Source organism: Stenella coeruleoalba (assembly GCF_951394435.1).
Source record: "Stenella coeruleoalba genome assembly, chromosome: 10".
Lineage (NCBI taxonomy): Eukaryota > Metazoa > Chordata > Mammalia > Artiodactyla > Delphinidae > Stenella > Stenella coeruleoalba.
In genome coordinates, this window is record NC_137156.1 from 42,973,517 (window position 1) to 42,997,184 (window position 23,668).

Below are 23,668 nucleotides of genomic sequence, written 5' to 3' on the forward strand. Positions count from 1 at the left end.
GTTCTGTTTCTCAGTCTAGAATTATATCTACTTTACATGACAAATATCCTCCTTACTTACTTTAAGCCTCAAATGAAATGTCATTTCCTTAGTAACATCCTTCCTAATTCCACCAGGAAGGGTTGGCCACTGCATCCTTTGTGCTTTTATTAAACCCTCTGACGGTCTCTGTAATAACAATTTTCAAGGCTCCTTGCAAAGATGTTTTTACAAGCTGGCTTCCTTGGCTATACTGGGTTGCTCTGTAAGGATTAGAATTAGGTTTTATTAATCTGTGCATCCCCCAAATATAGTAGTGCCTGGAGTACATTTGAAGTTTTATATATATATATATTTTTTTTTTTTTGTTTGAATAAAATAATGAGTAACTAAAACTGCCTTTTCTCAAAGTGTTGTTCTGCTAAAAGCATGCTAAGAGAATTAGATGGCAGGCCTATTTCTTATTTTCAACTGCCTCATGTGAAATAAAGCATTAATTAAAAAAAAATTATTATCTCTAGAGGATAACTGTTTGCATCCCCTATTGTTTCCTGTTTAAATATATTGAAATTAGAATTTTGATGTGAAAGAAAATTTTGTTCTCACTCATATGCACACCTTTTCCTCTAATAACCTTTTTTCTGTTAGCTTTTTCTCTTTTGTAGTCTTTTATGATCTCCTTTGCCTCCTGAATTTTCTTTCATTTTCTTTGATTTTTTTTTCTTTCTTTTTGGGTCTTATCATTATGAGATTTCATAGGCTCCTCCCCTATTTACATCAAGGCAAAGAATGGGCAGCATACGGGCTTCCCTGATGGCGCAGTGGTTGAGAGTCTGCCTGCCGATGCAGGGAACACGGGTTCGTGCCCCAGTCCGGGAAGATCCCACATGCCACAGAGCGGCTGGGCCCGTGAGCCATGGCCGCTGAGCCTGCACGTCCAGAGCCTGTGTTCCGCAATGGGAGAGGCCACAACAGTGAGAGGTCCGCGTAATGCAAAAAAACCCCAAAACAACACAAAACAAAAAAAAGAATGGGCAGCATAATCTCTGTAGGAGGTCTTTGAACTAGAGTGGAGACCAGGTGGGAGGCAAAATGCGGCCTTGGTCAGGGCCTTTTTTCCTTCCAGGCCCAAACTGGATGCATTCTCTTGGCCCATTAGAGGTTTGCTTTGGTGCCTATTGGTCTAAATCAAATATTCCCACTAGACTCTCTTAATCTGCAAATGCATGCTACATAAATAGCTGTACATGCAATTCTATGTTGGAAAAAAAAATTTTTAATGGAAAAAGATGTTGACATTGCTATTTCAAAAAAAGTAAAAGACAAGGGGAAAGTAAACCCAAAGTATCTGTTTAATTACTGTGAGAGGTGAGAAGATTTTGAGACAAATTGCTACATGCCTAGACCTGGGTCCAGCATCCTGAACTATTACTTGTTAGGGAGCTATTTAAGATTCTCTTTTCCATTTCATGGATCTACTAATTTTTTTTTTTCAATTTTCTCAGTAATGTATAATTAGAGACCAAGTCTGCATTAACTGGTAAACTTCCACAGAGGATTAGGGTTTCACTTGAGTGTTTTTACAATGTAGAACCAGTCAGTGAAAAACCCCATGATCCTTTGCTAGATCTCTACCCCCTCTCATATTCTCCTCACCTCAGGACTCACTGGGTTGGAAAGAATCTGGATAGAGTATCCATGTCATGGGCTAAGGGCAGGGTTTAGTCAAGATGACCAGGTGAATACTTAAACAGAAAGGCTGGATGGGGCAGGAATGTGTGCCCTGATCTTGGGGTCAACAGCTTCATCATTGGCTGTGTACTTGCATAGTCACTTGAGTCTTAGTTCTTCATTTGTAAAAATGAAAATAGGGATAATAATTATAAATTCTACCATCATGGACTACTGCAAGATCCAAAGAGATTATGTGCACTCTCTAACACACAATGTGTATTGTGTATTAAATAGACATATATATGTACATATACAGACATATATTGTAATTACAATGTGTAAAATCTTCCAGTCCCTCTTAGCAACCTAATCCAAAGACAACTACACTTTGTAGGCAAAAGTTTTCTTTATGTCTCATTGAAACTCTTTACTCTAAAATTTGAGTTCTCTCTCTTTCTCTCCCTCTCTCCCCATTTTTGCCTATTTAAATATATCTAAAAATTTCCAATTATGGTACTACCCTCTTAACCACAGAGCATACATTCTAAAAGCCCCAGTGAATGCCTGAAACCTTGGATAGTACCAACCTGTATGTATAATACTATGTTTTTTCCTATACATACATACCTATAGTAAAGTTCAATTTATAAATTAGGCACAGTAAGAGAATATCTGAATTGCCAGTATCACTACTCTTGTGCTTTGGGGCCATTATAAGTAAGATAAGGGTTCCTGGAACACAAGGACTGGGATATCCCAACAGTCGATCTGATAACCGAGATGGCCACTAAGGGATGAATAGGTGGGTAGCACATACAACCTGGGCATGCCAGAAAGAGTGATGATTCATATACTGGGTGGGATGGAGCTAGTCGGTGTGAGATTTCATTACGCTACTCAGAACAGTGCACAATTTAAAACTTATGAATTGTTTATTTCTGGAATTTTCCATTTAATTTTTGCAGACCACGATTGACTGTGGGGAACTGAAACCATGGAAAGGGAAACTGTGGATAAGAGGGGACAAATGGTTAAATGTGACTAAAATCTCCAGTGTCCAGTCCTTTTTTGCAGGATCTAGCTAAGATCTAGTGTTAAGACAACTTATTTGATTGCCTTCATTCTTTCCTAGGAAACATCCAAAGGTGCTGATTTCCTCCATTGTTCCTGTGTAATGAAGGTAGTAAAAATCACAAAAAGAGGAAATGCAGCACTTTCTTCTCATCGGAGATGAAGCTCATCCAAGGAGAATGGTCATGTTGAAAGAGGGTGTGGCATGGTGGACTCTAACCTTTCTAGTTATGCATATGTTACACCTCCAGTTTTTGAAAATCCACCCACTGTATTACAGTTATTGATTATTATGTTGAAGAATCATTTATTGGAGATTCATCTGATCAACCTTCATGTAAATCCAAATTGCAAGTAAATACGAGCATTTTATTTTTTTCTGATTTCTTGTTAGTTGTTTTAAAATGTTTGTAATGTGTCAATCAGCGTTAACTGCCAGTGTCATTATGGACAATTTTGGCCAGATAATTCTCTGTTGTGTGTTCTGTCCTGTGCATTCTAGGAAGCTCTGCAGCTTCCCTAGCCTCCATCCACCAGATGCTTGTGGTCCAGACAATCAAAGCAGTCTCCAGACATTGCTAAACTTCTCTTGGGAGGCAGTCATCCCCTATTAAAAACTACTAGTCTAAAGGAATATATTAGTAGTAGAACTTGTGTCAAATATGTCACTTTCAATGTGAAGTTTCTTTGCAGGGATATTTGAAAGCTTTCGTAAATGTTGAGACAGTGAAATGATTGAAGTGAGATAGTATAATCAGTAGATACACTTAAACTGTAATATTTAACCATGTGCTATAAACAAATAAGTTAGGGCACCACTGTCAATCCCTTCTGACTGTGGGGTTCCCAATCTTACCTCAGGGTGAGAGTTATGTGTATGTGGGTATCAGACATAACCCATCAAAGAATAAGGAGAGTGGGGTACTTATACATCAACTCTTCCATGCATTATTTAAAGGGCTTCTTCTGGGTTACAGGGAGGGTGTTAATTCTTAGCACTTCTGGATTGTTATGCAGTGGGGCTGGGGAAGGAGGGAGCTCTGGTCACTAACTCATAGGGATGCAATTTCAGCCAGCTTTTCCTAAAATGGTACAGATGATGGGAATATGGACAGAGTGTCAACAGCGTCTGCTGAATCCTACCCAGGGGCTGAAGTCATTGGATGAGAAAAGGGTTGAAGATGTATATGAACCAAGTGATAAGTGAAGGACTAAGATAAATGGTGGAAGACTAAAAATCATAGATGGAAAAATTCCCTAGGAACAGGATGACACCTCATCTTCTGGGTCTGGAAGGAAGATGGAGAGGATGGCTGCAAATGTAGATTGGTTTATGAGTTTGATGACAGGAAGGCATGGGATTAACATTTGCTGTCTTTGTTTGCTTGGTAACCTCTGAGAGAATGTCTTCCCTAAAAGTGACATTCTCTAGGAATTTAGGAAATCAAGGTTTGTAATGGCTCCAAAGGGAACAAGTTAAAGAAATATGAGAAGCACTTAAGAGCTTAGCTGAGACCAAAGTCAAAAAATTTGTTGTGGTAGCAATTCTACAAGCTGGTGGATCATCTCCAACAGTAGACATAGTACAGGGGTAGAAAATGCAAATTGTAGGATTCATATATTTATTGAATAAATGCTTTTTGAGTGCCTAATATGTGTCAGGAACTAAGTGATGAAGATAAAATGGTCAACAGACAAATTATACATAGACACAATTCTATGATTTTGTAGAGCTTTCTGGAGAGGAAATACAGAAAATAAATAAGATTGATGAATATAATGTTAATATATCAGTAATAGGCACAGAGAATGGGGATAGAGTGAGCTGGGACTGGAGATGTGGTGTCATTTTAGGTAGGAAATGTAGGCAAGGTCTCTCTGAGAAGGTGTCATTTGAAAAAGGGCTTGAAAGAGATGAGAGATTGAGCCATGTGTATATCAGGGAAGCATGGTTCAGGCGGAAGGAACAGCAAGTGCAAGGGTCCTAAGATAGGAGTGTGCCTGGCATGGTGAGGAAGGGCAAGGTTATTGTGATGACCAGACCAATAAGGTTGAGGGGTAAAATGGTTTAAATTGAGGCCAGAGAGATACCACGTTTGGAGGTCCACCTCATACAGAGTCTTGTAACCTATGGCTTTTAGGTTGATTCAATGCTGGGTGTTTTGAGGAAAGATGATACGTGAGGACCAGGGAGGGAAAGGATTGAGGATATTGATAAGAACACTTTAAATGACCACAGAGAAGAGAAGGAAGTGAGTCCAAGAGTAAGCAGATAAATTGGGAACTTTATGAAAAATGTGACGTGAAGCAGGAGAGCATGAAAGCATCGGATTTAAAGGAGGAAAGAGTTTTTAGTTGGAGATTGTACTTTTGAATGATAACTGACATTTATTGAGCATGAATGATGTGCTAAGTACTTTATGTATTATCTCATTTAAGTTTCCCACCTACCTGATATGATAATAAATATTGTTATCTAAATGTTGCAGATGATGAAATTAAAGTATAGAGAGACTAAGCCACTTTCTCAAAGACGTGCTGCTGGTCAGTGGTGAAACTAGGATTTGAACTTCATTAGTCTAACTCTTTGGCTCCTGTTCTTGACTAGTTCACTACACAGGGTTAAATGCTGCAAAGGGTTCAGGTGTGATCAAGATGGACACAGGTCAATGGGAATCGACGTTAGCGATGGTCGGTGGGACTGGAGACAGTATTTTGCAGTAGTTTAGTGACTCAGCTGGTGGCAAGGAAGTGGAGCCAGCAGTTTTGGGATTGGAGAGACAGTGGGATTATGGAAATTGACACCATGATGATGTAAAAGTAAAATGACAAAAGATAAAGAGATTTGCACTGGTTTATAGCCTGAGAGGAAGGTGCCAGAAGAAAGGGAAACAATGAAAATAGAAGTGTGAGTCAGATAATTTACAGAGCAAAGTCGGGGAACAAGTTCGAATGGTTGGCAGTATGGATTAACCTTGGAGAGGAAGGCACTCATTTTATAGGAAAATAACTGAGGACCAGAGAAGAAAATTGTGAGCCCAAGATCATAAAGCCAATTCAGCAGTAAGCTCAGGGACGAGAGTCCAGGTTTTCTGATCATCAAGAGCAGTCCTTTCCTCTAGGCAACCTGGCCACTCTTGCTGAATCATCGTCTGCTGGTTATTTATCCACAACCCAAAGGGAGTTATTATAGTTAATGAATAAATACGCTATAGCAAACTGCACAGCTTTACAGAAACACGAAAGACATCTTGACATTTGAGTTTCCTTCACAACTGCCCCCTACCCGCACCCCCCGCCCAAGCTCTTTAGCACACAGGATTGATTTTTCTTGACTATAAGCTGCTTTTCAGATACTGCAGATTCCTGCATTGATGTCAAGTAGAGATTCAGGTAGAGAAAACTAAGGTCACCATCAGGGAATTTCTAGCTGAATTAGGCTCCACTAAGCCTTGAAATCAAAATGCTTCTGGTAGGTGAGTGGGGTACACATGGAAAAATCAAGCCAGTGTGTGACTGGGCATGTGTTATTGTTATGACAGATCCTAGCAGACAACCCCAGGAGAGATTGGATTTTAGTTGCAGTGCAAGTAGGTGATGAAAAATTGTTTTTGACTTTTGAATTTCCTACACTTTGCCAGTAGTTATTACAGCCATAATTTGGGCCATGTGTATTCCAGAGAGGTTTTTGATTTAAGAATCTAGATTATTTTGGAAGCAAGCAATATTCAATATATCATCTATACCTAAGATTTTTAGGTATTTATTTTCATGGCGATGGACATTTTTTCTCATTTTATTAAATATAAAATCTAAACGTTGGAGGAATGACAATGGTCTATTTCTAACACTTACCTTATCTTGAGCAAACATTGAAATTCTTGATTAATGTTTAACTACAAGAAATACACTCAGTCCAAGTAAAGGATCAGTTTCAGGATTCAGGCTGAGTTGTCTTGATGATTAGAATTCAGGCTCTAAGGAGAAGCCCCAAGGCCAAGGGTATTGAATATAATAGCAAGTGGGAGCCACACCTGACCTCTGGAGAATGTGGACTGGATATAAGATTTTAATCCTTTCTTATCTCACCACAGAAATTTGGATGGAGAGACAGTATTTATCTCAAAGAGAAGTGGACCGAGGAGCTAATTTCACTAGGAATCACACCATTTTGGAGGGTACTCGATTCAAAAGAGCCATTTTCAAAGGGCAATACTGTAGAAGTTTTGGTTGTTGTGAAGACAGAGATGATGCCTGTGTGACTCAGTTCTATGAGAGAAATGCACTGTGTTACTGTGATAAATTCTGTGAAAGGGAGAATTCTGATTGCTGTCCTGATTACAAGTCATTTTGCCGTGAAAAGAAGGGATGGCCTCCTCACACAAAGCCTTGGTATCCAGAAGGTAGGCTTTGGGAATGTGTTCAAGCATCATTCTAGTTCTTAACAAGATCTGTCCAACTTTCTTTTTCTTTCTCTTTCTCTTTCCTCCCTCCCTCCCTCCCTTCCTCCCTCCCTCCCTCCCTTCCTTCCTCCCTTCCTTTTTTAAGTTGAAATGAAAAATGAATATTTCGGTCACCAGAATAAATTTCTTAGGATTGTTAACGTGCTTTGGTTTAGATGCCGGTTACACGCATCAGACTAGAGCCTTCAGGAAAGTTCTGCTGTGACAGCCACGAAGGCTGGTCTAGATTCTGTCCTGAATACTCACTCAACTTATATAAAAGTTACTTAAAATTCTTTATTTCTTTTTTTTGTAATATGTATTGACAAGAAAAATATCGCTCACACTTTTTTGAGTGTAACCTCTTAGAGAATCTCATCAAGTTCACAAGCCTGATCCTCTGCAGATTTATGTAACAGTTTACTTACTATTTCATGAGACTATTGGACCTCGTAGCATTAGAACCTATGTTATAGCAATGTCATTTAAACCAGTGCAAAGGCAAAATAAAGTTTGCCACCCTCTCTGCCTAAGTAATACCAAATAGAGTCACGATGTGTGTTTTTGTTTTGTTTCATTTTGCCAATCTGGGGTTTTAAACTATTAAAAACAAAAGAGTGCTCCATATAAGGTAGTTTTAAAAGTCTAAGACTGAGCAAATAAATACAAATAATTCATAAGGAGAATGGTGGTATTTCCTGTATTGGTCTAATTATAGTAAAATGGCTATAGAATCTGAGCAATCGATATATCCAAAATTTGCCAAAAACACAAAATAAAATTCTATTGCTCCACTTATACAGGCAGAAGTGCAGGTTTCCTCGGAGCTATGTCACATGACTTTAAGTGGGTGATGGTGAGTGGAGATTACAATTAGAAGAAAATGTAGGATAAGCTAGGATTTTGTATCCTTCTAGCAAGATCCAGATGCTGACTGTTGCCTTCATTCTCAGTAATGTCATCTTGTTTGTAAAATTGAGGAAGTACTCCTTAAAACACACATGTATTATAAGCTTTTAGGTATAGGATGGATAAACAAGGTCCTACTGTATAGTACAGGAATTATATTCAATGTTCTGTGATAAACCATATGGAAAAGAATATGAAAAAGAATATATATATATGTATAACTGAATCACTTTGCTGTACAGCAGAAATTAACACAACATTGTAAATCAACTAATTTGAATAAAAAAATTAATGCCAGGCCTTTGTCTTTACCAGTAAACAGTTCAGCAAACATTTATTTCACCCTAAAAAGTGGCAGATAGTCTCTTAGAAATGGCAGACCTAGCCATTCATCAAAAAAATATTCATTGACTACCTCCACCAGGCCAGTCATTGTGCTTTTGCTGGGGGCAACCATGGGGAAGAAAAAAGACAAGACATTATCCTCATGGAAGTGACAGTCAAGTTATATGTGGGAGTTATAAGATATTTAACAAATTCACTGTACAATTGCAAATTGTGTTAAATTCTTTGAAGGAAACGCTTAGGGTGCGGTGAGAAATTATATCAGAATATAACATTAACATGTAAAATAATGCATAACATTAGCTTGGGTGGGAGACTTGAGGAGTGAGGAGTGAGGTGACCTGAGGAAGGGCCAACAGAAAGGGATCTGGGAGCCAGGAGCTTGGTGCTGCCTAGGAATTGGATGGAGGCCACCACTTCCAGAGAGTCATGATCAGTGGAGGGTTGGGGGTGACATAAGATGAGGTTTGAGAGGTGAGTAGAAGTCAGATTTTTCCAGGATTTATAGGCCACATCAAGAGTTTAGGATTTTATCCTGTTATGAGAACTCATTGAGAGATGTAAAGTACGAATAGGGTCAGCTTCCTGGAAGTTGAGGATAAGTATTATGGATCAGCTGTGGTGCTTTTGATGTGATAAAACGTATTTGAGCTTTTCTTATTTGAATCATGTAACCCATTTGGAAAAGAAATTGCTGCTTCTTCAATGTCCATTTTTGCTTGAAAGCTAGGATTTTGCTAAGACTTTAATTTAGGGTCATGTTTTAGGTAGAACTTATGTTCCCAGCATAGTTTTTATTCCATTCATGATGGAGGGAAGCAATTCATCAGTTTATTTAGTAGCAAATGTTCACAGTAAACTATATTTGCACTCATGAAGGTGATTTTTTTCTTTTGTTTTATCTTCCTTATGAAAGTAGCTTGTTAAAAGAAAATAGCACTACACAATATTTAAAAATTGTACAAAATTAACTAAAATAAATAGAAAATGATATACTATTTATACTATTTTTTTGCCATATAAAGAGACTTTCCTCTGAGATGCTAGTAAAGCATCACTGATTTGTTAAATATTTTTCAGTTATTCACTGGTTTATTAAATATTTTTCAGTTATCTACTTACATGGTATTGTCTAGTTCATTCACTAATTTATTAAATATTTTTCAAGTATCTAGTTACATGTTATTGTCTAGTCTCTTATACTGCATTTCTTTTTCAACCTGGGACTTAAAACTATGTATATTATCTTAAGGTTTAAAAATATAAATGTGTCAAAAAATAAATAAATAGATATGTACCTTTTGTGTAAATTGGTTTGGACATATGAGTAAACATCTTCCTTCTGGGTTTTGTCCCATCTCTGCTGGTTACTTCCAGTCACTGGAGGATTTCAAATGTCAGATACAGAAAAAAAGTGATAGAATTTGAAACAGTACCAGAGTGGTTTTTCCAGACAAAATCTCTCAGTGTAGCAGATCTTAAGGAAAGAGTCTAGTGGACCATGTGCTGTGAACAGACCTAAACTAATTTGATTACACACAACTCTTATGTTCACATTGGTAAAAAATGGATGTAAACCACTGACACATTTGAATTGAATGAGGATTATTTATCCCTTCATGACCTTCTTAACCACATTACAATGAAGATAAATCACAGTCCAAATTCGGCCGTGCATACTGTTACAAAACCATATACTGGTAAGGAGATGTACACTAATCCATAAACCTCTGTAAGCTCCATGAAGTCTCAGGTCCCCATCCTGTTAGATGTTCCCACATCTACCTTGCTTGAAAAATTTACTGGAATTTTCCCATGTGATAATATTACAGAGGGTGTCAGGTTATGATAAATCCTCCTACCCAGTGGCTGGACACAGGACCTTGTAAAGATCAATCCTAGGGCACCAGGTCTAAGAGTGAAGGCTTTTGACCTTAAGAGATACATAAAAACTGTGGAGTATGAGAGTGGGATGTGATTTTTAAGTGTTTTAGCTAATCTACATCAATTTATTGCTGTTAATTTAACCAATAAGAGCTGATTACTTATATCCATTATGCTGATTAACAAGCCACTAATTTTGCCAGTGAAAGCCCATTTCTGATACTCATTATACTGCTACTCTAGTGTTCATTAAAAGATGGGTAATGGAACCCCTTGTAGCAGCTTACCTGGAGTCTGACCTTTCAGGATCAGTGCTACTGACTGCCCCTGCAATGCGGACTCCTGATTAGAGCAGGCAACTGCCTTCCCTGAAGTGACATTGAGACCAGCACATTTATTAGAACACTTTATGATGAAGTTATTTTAAAATAAGTTACATCATATTGTCACCTTCTCTCAAATCAAGAGATGGATTTCACTTTCCAAATATCTGATTTGCCTCATTTTTGTATTAATGGCTGTTAAAGTTTCAAAACTCCTTTAATTTCAATAACCATTACTATCATCTATCTATCTATCTATCTATCTATCTATCATCTATCTATCATGTCAAGGTGTAATCAGTTTGATTAACTCACTCTGAAGTGCTTTATACATTTTTCCTTGAGGAAATAAAGCCACCAGGAATTTTCTCATCTCTCCATCATCATAATTTTCAAAGTACCCCCATATTGGTTACTGTTTCCATGGAGTAGATTCCTCCTCTTGAGCTCTAAATCCCACTGTCTCTTTGTGTGTGTGTGTGTGTGTGTGTGTGTGTGTGTGAACATATCGTTTATTCAAATGATGTATGGGCACTGTATTAGTTTCTTATTTCTATGACAAATTATCACAACACAAAATAATTATTTTACAGTTCTGGAAGCCAGAGTTTGAAATGGGTCTCACTGGAAGAAAGTCAAGCTGTCAGCAGGGCTGCATTCCTTCTGGAGGGTCTAGGGGAGAATCCCTCTCCTTGCCTTTTCCAGTTTCTAGAGGCTGTCTGAATTTCTTGGCTCATGTCTCCTTCCTCACTCTTTCTTTTTTTTTTAACATCTTTATTGGATTATAATTGCTTTACAATGGTGTATTAGTTTCTGCTTTATAACAAAGTGAATCAGTTATACATATACATATGTTCTCATATCTCTTCCCTCTTGCGTCTCCCTCCTTCCCACCCTCCCTATCCCACCCCTCCAGGTGGTCACAAAGCATTGAGCTGATCTCCCTGTGCTATGCGGCTGCTTCCCACTAGCTATCTATTTTATGTTTGGTAGTGTATATATGTCCATGTCACTCTCTCACTTTGTCACAGCTTACCCTTCCCCCTCCCCATATCCTCAAGTCCATTCTCTAGTAGGTCTGTGTCTTTATTCCCACTGTCTCTTATCTTTTCAAAATCTCCACCCTTACAATTGTCCCTCCCTCCCTCCCTCTCTCTCCTCTTCTCTCCTCTCTCCTCTCCCTCTTTCTCTCCTAAAGCATCGTTTCTCCCTTTCTCTCCTGGATCAATCATTTTACAAAACTATTGATTTACAAAAATGTTTTTTTTTAACTCCCCCAATTTTTCTGCTACCTTTAAACGTCAATCATGTTCTCAAATTAGCATTTTAAAAGAAATATTTTTCATTCAAAACTAGTAGAATCCAAAAGAGGATTCAGGCATTGCTTGGGAGATGGTGCTAGACAGCATCAAAGGTTAATTTCTAACCCTGACTCTGTTTCCATGATGAGGTGGTACCTAACATGGGAACCAAAGTTACAGTCTATGCATTAGGGTGACACAGAATAACTCACTCATTCAACTGCTGGTGAATATAAATTGGTAAAATCATTCTGAAAAGAAAAAAAAAAAATGACGATATGAATTAAATGCCTTAAAGATGTCCAAACATCAATTTGGACCCAGAATTTCCACTTCTAGGGACTTTCCCCGAGGAAATAATTAAGAAAGTGAGCAAACATCATTTACAAGATATTCTCTTGCAGGAGGTTAGTAGGTAGTTGTAACTCCCAACTTTGAAAAAGCCCTCCCTCAACTCCATGTCCCTAACCAACTATTATCCCATTTCCTTCTTTCCTTTAATGGCAAAAATATCTGAAGGAAACATTTCACTTCCTGACTCCAAGTCTCTCATCAGCTCATTCTTACAAGACCTTGTTTCCTGCTACTTTACCGAGCTCTGTCTTGGCAGGGTTATTGAAAACTTCCATGTTTCCAAATGCAATATTAAGATGTCTGTTCTTTTCTTGATCCCTCAGTGGTACTCTGTGTAGGTGAAAACTTTTGCTTGTTTGGAATACTTTCTTCTCTTACTTTTCAAGACTCTACCCTCACCTGAATTCCCTTCTTTCTCATAGGTCACTCCTTCCCTGTTTCCTCTTCTGAATGTCTGTTAGCTACAGAGTTTGAGCTCAGTCCTGGACGTCTTTCTCTTACCTACAAACCCTCTCTCAAGCAGCCTCTTATGTAGTCTCGAGGCTTTAAAGATATGTATGTTGCTGGCTCTCAAATTCATGCTCCAATCATGACTTAACTCCGAATTTCCATTACTACTCTACTTGATATTCTCCATTAGGATGGCTAACATAGACTTAATCTAAATCTAAAATATGCAAAACAGAACTCTTGATTTCTTGCCATAAGCCTGTTCCTTATTTCAATATTAGCTTCACAGCCTCTCTATGGTTCAGGCCAAAATCCTAGTGAGACACCCTTAATTCCTCTTTTTCCTCATTCTCCAAACTCAATCCAAGAGCTAGTCCCATTTGCTTTGCCTCCAAATTATGTTCATCCACTTCTCTCCATCCTCATCAGTATCATGGAAACCCTTTAGCCAGCACAACAGGAGTGACGAGGACAAAGATTATGGAAGAGAGATTTTGGATAAGGTCTTATAGGTCATTGTAAGAAGTTTGGTTTTATTTTAAATTTGATGGGGAATAACTTGAGGATTTTAAGCAAAGGGTGACACAATGTAGATTTTAAAAGATCTCACTAAATGCTGTTCAGGGGTTGAGGGATACACTGGAGTGGGGAAGAGTGGAGGAAGGGAGTGGACTGCATTTCTGCATTGTGTAGAAGTTGATGCTTCACTTTGTTAGCACCTTGGCCAGACTCAAGTGAACAGATTATGGTGTTTGTTCAAGAGGCCAACTCTCAAGTGAGATTACAGCAAACGTTGTTTCTTATAGTCAACTCTGACTTGATATTAAGGAGGGAAGACCAAGAAATGGAACTTTTGCTAACACTAGACATAGTACTAATGATCTTGGGTGGGCACGGTGATAACATTCTCTTTACTTCAAAATTAATAGCTGGGGTACAGGTTAGAGAAGGGACAGCCTTTTTTTCCTTAGGACCTTTGTGATTTCTCATCCCTTTATCTATGTAACTGGTATGCTGGACAAGCAACATTCATCGGTTTTGATTAAAAACCAGGTTTGAGAACATATATATGTATAACTGAATCACTTTGCTGTACAGCAGAAATTAACCCAACATTGTAAATCAACTATACTTCAGTATAAATTTTTAAAAATCAGCTTTGATTTTGCCCCTTATCTCCTTTAGAACTAGTCAAGGAAGTACTTCTCTTGACTTTGAATAAAATTTGAATTGTTGCATGAATTTTCTGTTGCTTTCTTAGGTAGTAAAAATTCCGGGGTCTTTGTAAGTTACAAACATAGAAAGTCATTTACAAAAAGTGTTTAATCCTGGGTAGTAATTAAAACTCTGAACTTGATTTAAAGTTAAATCTTTCCCCTCCCCTGTGGTTCAGGAGAGAGGTGGTTTCCTTCTCTCTTCTCGTGAGAGTGGAATGTCAAAAATCCATGGAAAAGAGGTGAATAGGTGCAAATACAAGGAGATTTTTAGATTCATTAAGCAAAAGATTGAACTGTGAGAACACAGTGCATGCTGAAGAGGGGCACTTGTAAAATATTTCCTGTGAAACAATTTTTGGAAAAATCGGAGGATAGCTAATTTGTAAGTGGCTTTTGTGACATTGTGGCTGGTGGTTAAACCAGGTCCCTTGGAATGCTTTCTAAACATGTAGATTTCCTCCTATGATTGTATGAATAAAAAGTTAGAATTCATTTTATTTAACTAGGGGCCATTGTTGTGATCTATCAGTGACATGTCTCCGTCAAAAAAGTTTTCACATGACAAAGGAGTGAATTTTGCTACCTTTGCTAGTTCAGCATGAATTTAAATTTGTGTAAGTTATATTTTCAAAAGGGATTTAATTTGTAGCCAGGGTATTATTTTCACCATATTTTACTGATTGGTTTTCATATAATGATAATTCACCATTCATCTCTTTGGAGTAGTTTATAGAGTCTGGTAAAATAGCAACGAGTTTTGGTTAATGGTTGAGAAACATTTGGACTTGGAACACAAAGGACTGGAACATATAAATTTTTCTCCTGATATAAATTTTGAAGAAAAAATAGAGTTAAAAAAAAAATAGAGTTTATCTTTGTAAGGTGAACTCACTGAAATAGCTTTATATTTTGGTCCAACACTTTGAGCTCCTTCCTCTAAGCATATGTAATTAATCATATTTACATATGAGAGTTGATTAGATTTTTAAGATAAGAAATGCCATAAATTAATTCAAACACTGTTTTACTGCTTACTTACTTGAATACATTATTTTTTGAGTGCGTTTAGTGATCAATACCTCAGTAATCTAGTTTTTATACTTTACAAATCCTCTCAGTTGGAACAAATACACAATGTAAAGATAGAAGCTTATGGAACAAGCCCATAAGCATTCGATATACAAACCTTGACACAAACCCTATGTGGATTTCCTTCAGTTGGGCACCAAATTTTTTTGCATATTTGAAAAAACTAAATACAATTTTAATTTACTTATTACTCAATTTAGAATTTTGATTTGTTTACATGGTATGTTGACAGGTTGCCACAGAGATGGTCAACGTTATGAAGAAGGATCAGTAATTAAAGAAAACTGCAATTCCTGGTAATGAATTTAAGTGGCACAAAACTGAATTCTACTGTCTGTGTATGTTTTCTTCAAAGGAACATCTGTGAAACAAAGCATATATTTAAATACAGATAGAATCATAAGTCATAAGATATCACATACCCATAGTTTTTATAAGTATATTTAATTTTAATAAGTGTTTAAAAGCTAATCATGAATATTTCTTTTAACGTTTGAGTTTGGTGTTTGTGACAGTGGCCTGCTTTCACAAACCTCTTAATTTTAAACATTCTGATATACTACAGGAAAATCATGTGTTCTTGAACACAGTAACTATATATAAAACAAAGCTGCCTTGAAACTGATTATCCTGCAAAAAATTTACAATTACAAATGTGTCGAATCTACTGTCTCCATTGTCTTATGTTTTCAAACTCCAATGACTCAGTGATCGTTTCATTTATTAATTGCCTGAAGTGGAAGATGTTGAGTGGTAGCTAATGCACGTGTTGTGATTTATTTTTGCCAAGAATTAAATAGTCATATGGTTAACATTAGTCAAAAATATCTTTTATGCCTTAACAAGGTGCAACTCTGGTTACTAATTTTATAAGTATACTCCCTAAAGACCAGGCCACTTTCATAACTTTTGTATCTTTACAGCACATGCTCAGGACAGCAATGGAAATGTTCCCAGCACGTATGCCTTGTTCAACCAGTATTAATTGAACATGTCAATAAAGGAGACTATGGGTGAGAGAAATCTTGCTTTCTAGGCTTTTTGGCGCCCCCCCCCCTCATTGCCCCTCAGGTTTCAAACAATGTATTTCCTATCATTTCCTTCTAAAAATTATCATTCTTTCAAAAACAAAAAAAAGAGTGGGTGAGAAATGGGGAGGGTGGTAGAAAGGCATGTGAAATTGGAATGAACAGAGGGGAACATTAAATGATTAAAATTAAAATGCACAGAGGAAATATAGAGCATGGTCTTAAATTGTTTAGGAAGGAGCAGTGTCAAGGTGTGAGTGAGGCTAGTAGGGGGAGCTTTAGTTTAAATAAGTATTCAGGCAAAATCAGGAAGTAGGCAAACAGGTTCATTCATGTTCATCATCTTTCCTTCCGGTGCTGCCCTGACCCAGCCAATCATATGCTCATCTAACCTGGGTAGACTCCGACCTTCAGAAAGCAGTATTTTATCTCGATGATCCCCCAAACGACCAGTCCATCTAGACAGCGTCATCGACATGACTGATATCTAGCCAATTTCACTCACGGTTTAGTAAAAAGACTGGTTGAGCCATTTTACTTTGCTAATAAACAGAAGCTTGAACTGATTGACACTTAAAGGAAGTAACTGTTTGATGCGCTCTGATAGATTAATAAATTAAGTCACTTTTCCACTTACATAGAGGGAATTAGGTGTAAGTGCTGACACTGGCTTTCTTTACTGAACTGAAGGGAGAAGGGATGGGCCAGCTGTTTTCTGCTTCAGGATTTCTCCACTGTCACTGATCAAATTTCTATATACTCTTGAAAACATTTTCTACCTTCAGGAAAAGATTTCACATGAGAAGACCTATTGTCAAGCAACTATAAAAGTGAAGTCATCCTGAAATGCATTTTTAAAACATAGAAATAATCACTTCTTGCTACACCTAAGACATATGTTTCCCAGGACAGTGGGGACACTAATTTTCGATGCAACCAGAGTATTTTCTTGGAAGACACAAGAGACACTTGGAAGTCACATTTATTGATATTAACATTCTTAAACCATTCTCAACTCCTCTGTGTGTGTGTATGTGTTTTGACAATATTTTAGGTGATAATATGATGACATTTTAAGTATTTCTAGGGAAAAACAATTATTTTCTATGGCTAAGTGATATTTAAATCATTAAAAGGACATGAGAGTATGTGTCATCATGAGAGATTATCTGAATCAGGTTCCTAAAAGGATTCAAATGCTTGAGCTAACAAGCACACACTTCCAAGAAGCCAAGATAAGCAGGCAAGCTTTCCACTGTAACAGAGCCCAGGAGAAACCACAGTCTAAAGCAATGTGGAAAGAAAGTCATATAAGAGTACAGATCTGTTGGGAATGCTGCCTTCCTTGGAAGGAAGAATTTTCTTTCCATCATTTGTTTATTCTGAGAGTACTCTAGGTCAATTTAAGAGGCACAGGATTTGCCTTTTAGTAGCAAACATAGATGACTTGAAAAAAAAAAGGTGAAGTAAAATTGCAGCAAAAGAAAATATACTCAGATCAAAGAAAAAAGTTAAGTAAAAGAGACAAAGTATGAAGAAAAGGAGTAAAACTAAAATTATTTACCAGGGAACAACAAGAGGGAGTGTAGAAAGTCCTTGAATTTAAAAGAAAGTTCTAGGGCTTCCCTGGTGGCACAGTGGTTGAGAGTCTGCCTGCCGATGCAGGGGACACAGGTTCGTGCCCCGGTCTGGAAGGATCCAACATGCTGCTGAGTGGCTGGGCCCATGAGCCATGGCCACTGAGCCTGCGCGTCCGGAGCCTGTGCTCCGCAGCGGGAGAGGCCACAACAGTGAGAGGCCCGCGTAACGCAAAAAAAAAAAAAAGAAAGAAAAAAAGAAAGTTCTAATTCTCAGATATTTACTGTTCCTGATGTTCAAGTTGTTTTCATGTATGAAAACAGAGTCATATTATAGCATTCAATGTCTATTTTAAGCGCTTTTTAAAATAGCCTACATACAAATATATACAGCCTTTGCTTTCTGGCATCTTGGTAGTATTTAGATCCAAATCTTTATTCATTCTGCATAGCCCACTTCAGTGCTTATTTATTCCCTGTATTATGTTGTAATGCAATTAATATTAACAAAACATGTGTTTCCCTTTTGGCACTGCTGAGGATACAAATAAATAAGTTCTTAGAGGAATTTACAATCTAGCTGAGGAATCCACATATCATAACTTTGTAAAAGGATTTCTAGTGATAGGGCAGTTATAAGTGGCAAATTAGTAGCACAAATAATAATCAGCAAGTTAGTGGAACAAAGGGAGAGAGAGAACAGTCTCAGTTTATCAGATGCTGTGAAACAAACCACTTCAGAATTTAGCGTCCTGAAAGCACAAGCTTTTTATTTGTTCATAGCGGCAATTTGGGATGGACTTAGCTGAAGCTCTTTTCCTGGTCTCTCCTGGGGTTACTCATGTGTCCACAGACATCTAGGGCCTCAGCTGGGGCTGCATTGTCCAGATGGCCCCCTGCCCATTTCTGGTAGTTGGTGCTGGTTGTTGGGGGGCCCATGTGCCTCCAGCAGGACAGCCTTGGTTTCTTCACATAATGACAGTGTTCAAGCAGGACATGAGTGGAGGGTGGAAATGGCCTCAGGTGAGGCCAAAGCTTGAAATTTGTACATTGTCAATTTCACTGCTTTCTACTAGGCAAAGCAAGTTACCAGGCCAGCTCACATTCAACGGTTGGAAAAATGGACTCCATCTCTTGATGGAAAGAGCTACAAAGAATTTGTACCCATTTTTAATCCATCCTATCTCTAACCCTGATTTTTCTTATGAACTCAAAGTCTATAGACTATCTATTGAATAAGTTGACTTTGATTTCTTACTGATTTCTCAAAGTCAAAAATACTCCAAACCAAAAGGATTAACCTTTTGACTTGTCCTTGGTTACTGGCATCCCCCACTACCATGTCAACTAAGCCAGAAAACCTGAAGTTAGTTTGAGGCTTCTTTCCTCTTCACTCTCAGTCACTACACTCTTGTAATCCTCACAAAGTTTACTTTAGAAATGTATTTCCTTTATTCTTATGCTATATTCTAGTGCATTTCTTTATCAAGCCTAGTTTGAAATGACCTGACTTTACTCTCTGTTTCCAGTCTGACCAAATTCCAACCAATCCTTTATACTTTCATGGTTATCCTTCTAAAACAAAGCTTTGATTCTGCCACTCACGTTCTTAAAAAGTCTTCAATGACACTCCATTGCTTTAGAATATAATTTTACTCCTCAGCATAAATAACAATCTGTCCCAAATGCTTCACTCCCTCATCTTTTACACTCTTTCCAACCCCTGTCTCTCTGCTCGCTCTCAGAGTTTAAGTGTTCTACTTATCTGCTATTCCCTAAATGTTATTCCAAATTTCAAACCTGCTTTGCTCCAGAGTTGCCTTTATTTAGAATAAATTATCTCTTCTCTCACATCTGGCTGTCTAATTCATTCTCATCCTTCCAGGCTGAGCACTAAAAAGTCACTTTCTATAACAAATTCTTCTAACTCCTTCAGGAAGAGTTATGTTTCAGTCCTCTACTCTGATCAGATTTTGACCTACCGCTAATAAATTATACATACTGAAGTCATTACCCTCTTTGTAGGCTTTTTTAGAGTATGAGCTTTCTGAAGGTAGAGAAATTTATTTCTATGTTCCCAGTGTTTACTGAAGAATGTGATAGATAAATTAAGAATGTTCAGTAAATGCTAACTTGGGTTAAAAGGAAAGTGATGACAGACATAGAGGACAGACTCGTTGTTGCCAAGGGAGAGGTGGGGTAGGAGAAGGATGGATTGGGAGTTTGGGACTAGCAGAATCAAACTAGTATATATAGGATGGATAAACAGCAAGGTCCTACTGTATAGCACAGGAACTATATTCAATATCCTGTGATAAATCATAATGGAAAAGAATATGAAAGAGAATATATATATATGTATATATAACTGAATCACTTTGCTGTATGGCAGAAATTAACACAACATTGTAAATCAAATATACTTCAATTAAAAAAACAAAGTGATGAGCCTAGGTCAAAAAGGATGATGCAGAGCAGTGGTGCTATTCATGCTTTTTTGAGCATAAATTATAGTAAATCATACATGTAACTTTATGACCTAGTACACACACACACACACACACACACGCACACACACATGCACTTATACTTATACTTAAATGTATATAAATATTACTTACCCTCACTCTGTCCTATAAACTTTAATATTTCCTATTGTTTGTCTTATAGTCTATTTTATCTTTTAAAATACTGATCCCTATTCACTAAATTGAATGATTAATTAAATGGCCCCCAAATGTCTCAATGTTTGAAAACTACTAGTGTAGGGCACCAAAAACATATTTTACTATTGCGTGATTTTGCCTAAGGCTGATCCTGGTGGTCTCTTAAATAAACCTGCGATGTCTAATATATTCAAAAGTTTCTTTATTGAAATTCCCTGGATGATGGAGATTACATTTAAAAATTGTGGCTCAAAGTTGCTTCATGTTTTATGAACTAACAGATCTTGTAAAAGAAAAGAATTAACTTGCCAGGCATATATTTTTTTTTTTAATTTTATTTTTTTTGCGGTACACGGGCCTCTCACTGTTGTGGCCTCTCCCCTTGCGGAGCACAGGCTCCGGACGCGCAGGCTCAGCAGACATGGCTCACGGGCCCAGCCGCTCCGCAGCATGTGAGATCTTCGCGGACCAGGGCATGAACCCGTGTCCCCTGCATCGGCAGGCGGACTCTCAACCACTGCGCCACCAGGGAAGCCCACCAGGCATATTATTGAAAATTGAGTCATATCTCCAATCATTCATAAGAGCCTTTCACACTGTAAACAATTTTGGTGATAAACACAACATGATAGAGTTTAGATTTGCCTTAAGTACTGAAAATATATTGTCCTTAAGTTGTAGCTAATTCAAACAAACAATGATTAAATTACTTTCATCTTTCTCATTTTTCATCTCCTATCATCTCTTAAGGAATTGTTGTCTTGAAATCTCAACATTAGGTTTTGAAAACAAAGCTTACTTTTTTATGTAAGGGCACAAAATATGTCTCTAAAAAACGGTACTTTTTTGTTATCTAATTTTACATCAGTTGAATTTATATTATATTAATAATGACTAATATTATTGAGCATTTACCACAAATTAACTCATTTAATACATAATAGAATATTTCAATATTTCAATAAAATATTTCAACAAAATTAATTAGTGTTGCTGTAATCTTTTTAAGTATAACTATTTTATCCTCAATTTTTCATGGATACTTGTTTTTACATGGTCGGCTTCTTTCCAAATCTAAATTATAAATAAAACAGATTTCCCAATTTAACCTATAAGTACATTTCTGAACATTCAAGCTTCTTTCTAAAATACATTTAATGACATTTAGAAGAAACTGCATATATTGACCTTATTATCACTAAAATCCCTTTACTGTATGTGGAGATTCAATATTCTTAAATTTAGTCTATATTAATACAGCCTTAGGTTCCTCATTTGAGACACTAAAATAATTGATATAGACCTACTTTAAGAAGAGTGATATGCTTCCCTATTAGAGTAATCAATAATGCATCATTAATATAATGAATATCTAGCTTTCAGTAACAGTTCCAATTTTGTCAGATTTGCTTCTATATAATTTCAGAAATATAAATGAACATGTAATGATAAAAGTGACATCATGTAACCTGTACCTATTTTTCTCTTTCATTTGTAAGGCAGATGGACAGCCCAGAACTACAGCCAATTCTGGGGAATGACTTTGGAGGAGGGTTTCACATATCGCCTTGGCACCCTGCCACCCAGCCCCTTGCTTCTGAGTATGAATGAAGTGGCAGTAGGTATCCTCTCTGTTTGACTCATGTATGTGTGTGTTTGTATAAGTGTGTTCATATGTGCATATAAAGCAATTTTAAATAACTAAAATAGTGGGTTTAGTGCTTTCCGAGATAATTTTGTCATATAAATTAAAAAAAACCTTTCCCCAAAATGGTTGTTACATCCCCCCAAATTTTCATGTGGACTTTGAAATTTCACTAATATTAATTAGATATAGTTTCCTCTCTTCAGGAATGATTGTGTTCATTTACATTGCTAATCATTGCAGAGAAATTCATGTTTCTGATGATTGGCTTGTCGGTGACCCAATGCTTAAGCAAGTCATTAGTTGTCCTTATTTTTCTTTTTCTAAGTAAACTTAGTTATTTTGTGAATTCATCAAAACAGAGTTTTGACAGCTCTTGGGTACTCCATTATGAAATGAAGATAAAATACATGCCAGTAACTGCAGACAGGTATGCTATGATGACTAGCAGAAGTTTATCCTCAAAAATCCTCACATTTTCCATTTAAAGAACACCTTCAAATTTCCCTGATGAGCTGGCAAACTCCTTCATGAAATTGCCATGTTTCGTAACACCCTCATGTTTCTAATACTATTGTATTGGTTTTCCCTTTCATTTTCAAGTGGTGTTATCTTCTGATAATATGTACCTTGCATAAAGAATCTTCCACCTGTCTAGTTATCACAGATGTCTAACTTAGAGCTGCAGTTTTACCATCCCATTTGTGGTGTCTCTCAGTTGAGATTTTGATTGTATTCAAGGCCTGCTACAAATGCCCCCAAGGCATTTGTATCATTTTTTTTTTAGATTCTACATATAAGTGATATCATATGATATTTGTCTTTCTCTGTCTGACTTACTTCAAAAACAAACTTTTGGTTACCAAAGGGGAAGGGTGGGAGGGAGGAATAAATTAGGAGTTTGGGATTAACATATGCACACTACTATATACAAAATAGATTATCAACAAAGACCTACTCTATAGCACAGGGAACTATACTCAGTATTCTGTAATAACCTATATGGGAAAGAATCTGACAAAGAATGGATATGTGTATATGGATAAATGAATCACTTTGCTGTATACCTGAAACAAACACAGCACTGTAAATTAACTATACTCCAATATAAACTAAAAATTAAATTTAAAAAAAATGTCCACGGCAGAGAGGGGTTCCCTGGCTGCTGGAGAACTGGCTCTTCCCTCTGCAATGAAGGTGTCAGGTCCTGGCTGCCTGGAAGCTCTCAGCATCTCAGAGCAAGCAGGGCTGTTATTTATGCTGTTGGATGAGTTGTAAATCCACAAGTTCCTCATTAAATGTTCAATGCGCTTTGCTTTCAAAAGATGTAATCCCCTGACTTATTATTCCAGTTCAAATTCCAGTAGCAGGACCTGCTAAATTATAACTAGTATCAGAAAAGATCATAATAGCTGCCATGTATTGAGTAGTTGTGTGCCAATCACTCTTATCAGCACTTTCATACATTATCTCATCTAATTTCCAGCTTGATGTAGTGGGTACTGTAATTCTCCACATTTTAAAGACAAGAACATTGACACAGAGAGAGGCCAAGTCACACGGAGATGGAGAGGAGAGAAAAGCCACCATAGAATTACTTAAATGGCAGAGTCAGGACTTTAAAAGATCTGCCCCCAAATGGTTCCTAGACTTCCGGTTTAATCAGTTAGCTTTGGCCAGTTCAGGTTCAAAACAGCAAAAAGTCTTTTCATCT

The 23,668-nt window shown here is 37.2% G+C and overlaps 1 protein-coding gene across 1 annotated transcript in view; it reads left to right on the forward strand.

The window, feature by feature from the left end:
• Positions 1-6,772: 6,772 nt before the first annotated feature.
• TINAG (tubulointerstitial nephritis antigen) overlaps positions 6,773-23,668 on the forward strand; it is a gene marked incomplete at both ends in the record, with an annotated part of 93,904 nt that continues 77,008 nt past the window's right edge. Inside the window, 4 exons of the mRNA XM_079935296.1 lie at positions 6,773-7,127; positions 15,271-15,334; positions 15,962-16,051; positions 21,813-21,927. Coding sequence (XP_079791422.1) covers positions 6,773-7,127; positions 15,271-15,334; positions 15,962-16,051; positions 21,813-21,927 — 624 coding nt within the window. The remainder of the gene's footprint in view (positions 7,128-15,270; positions 15,335-15,961; positions 16,052-21,812; positions 21,928-23,668) is intronic.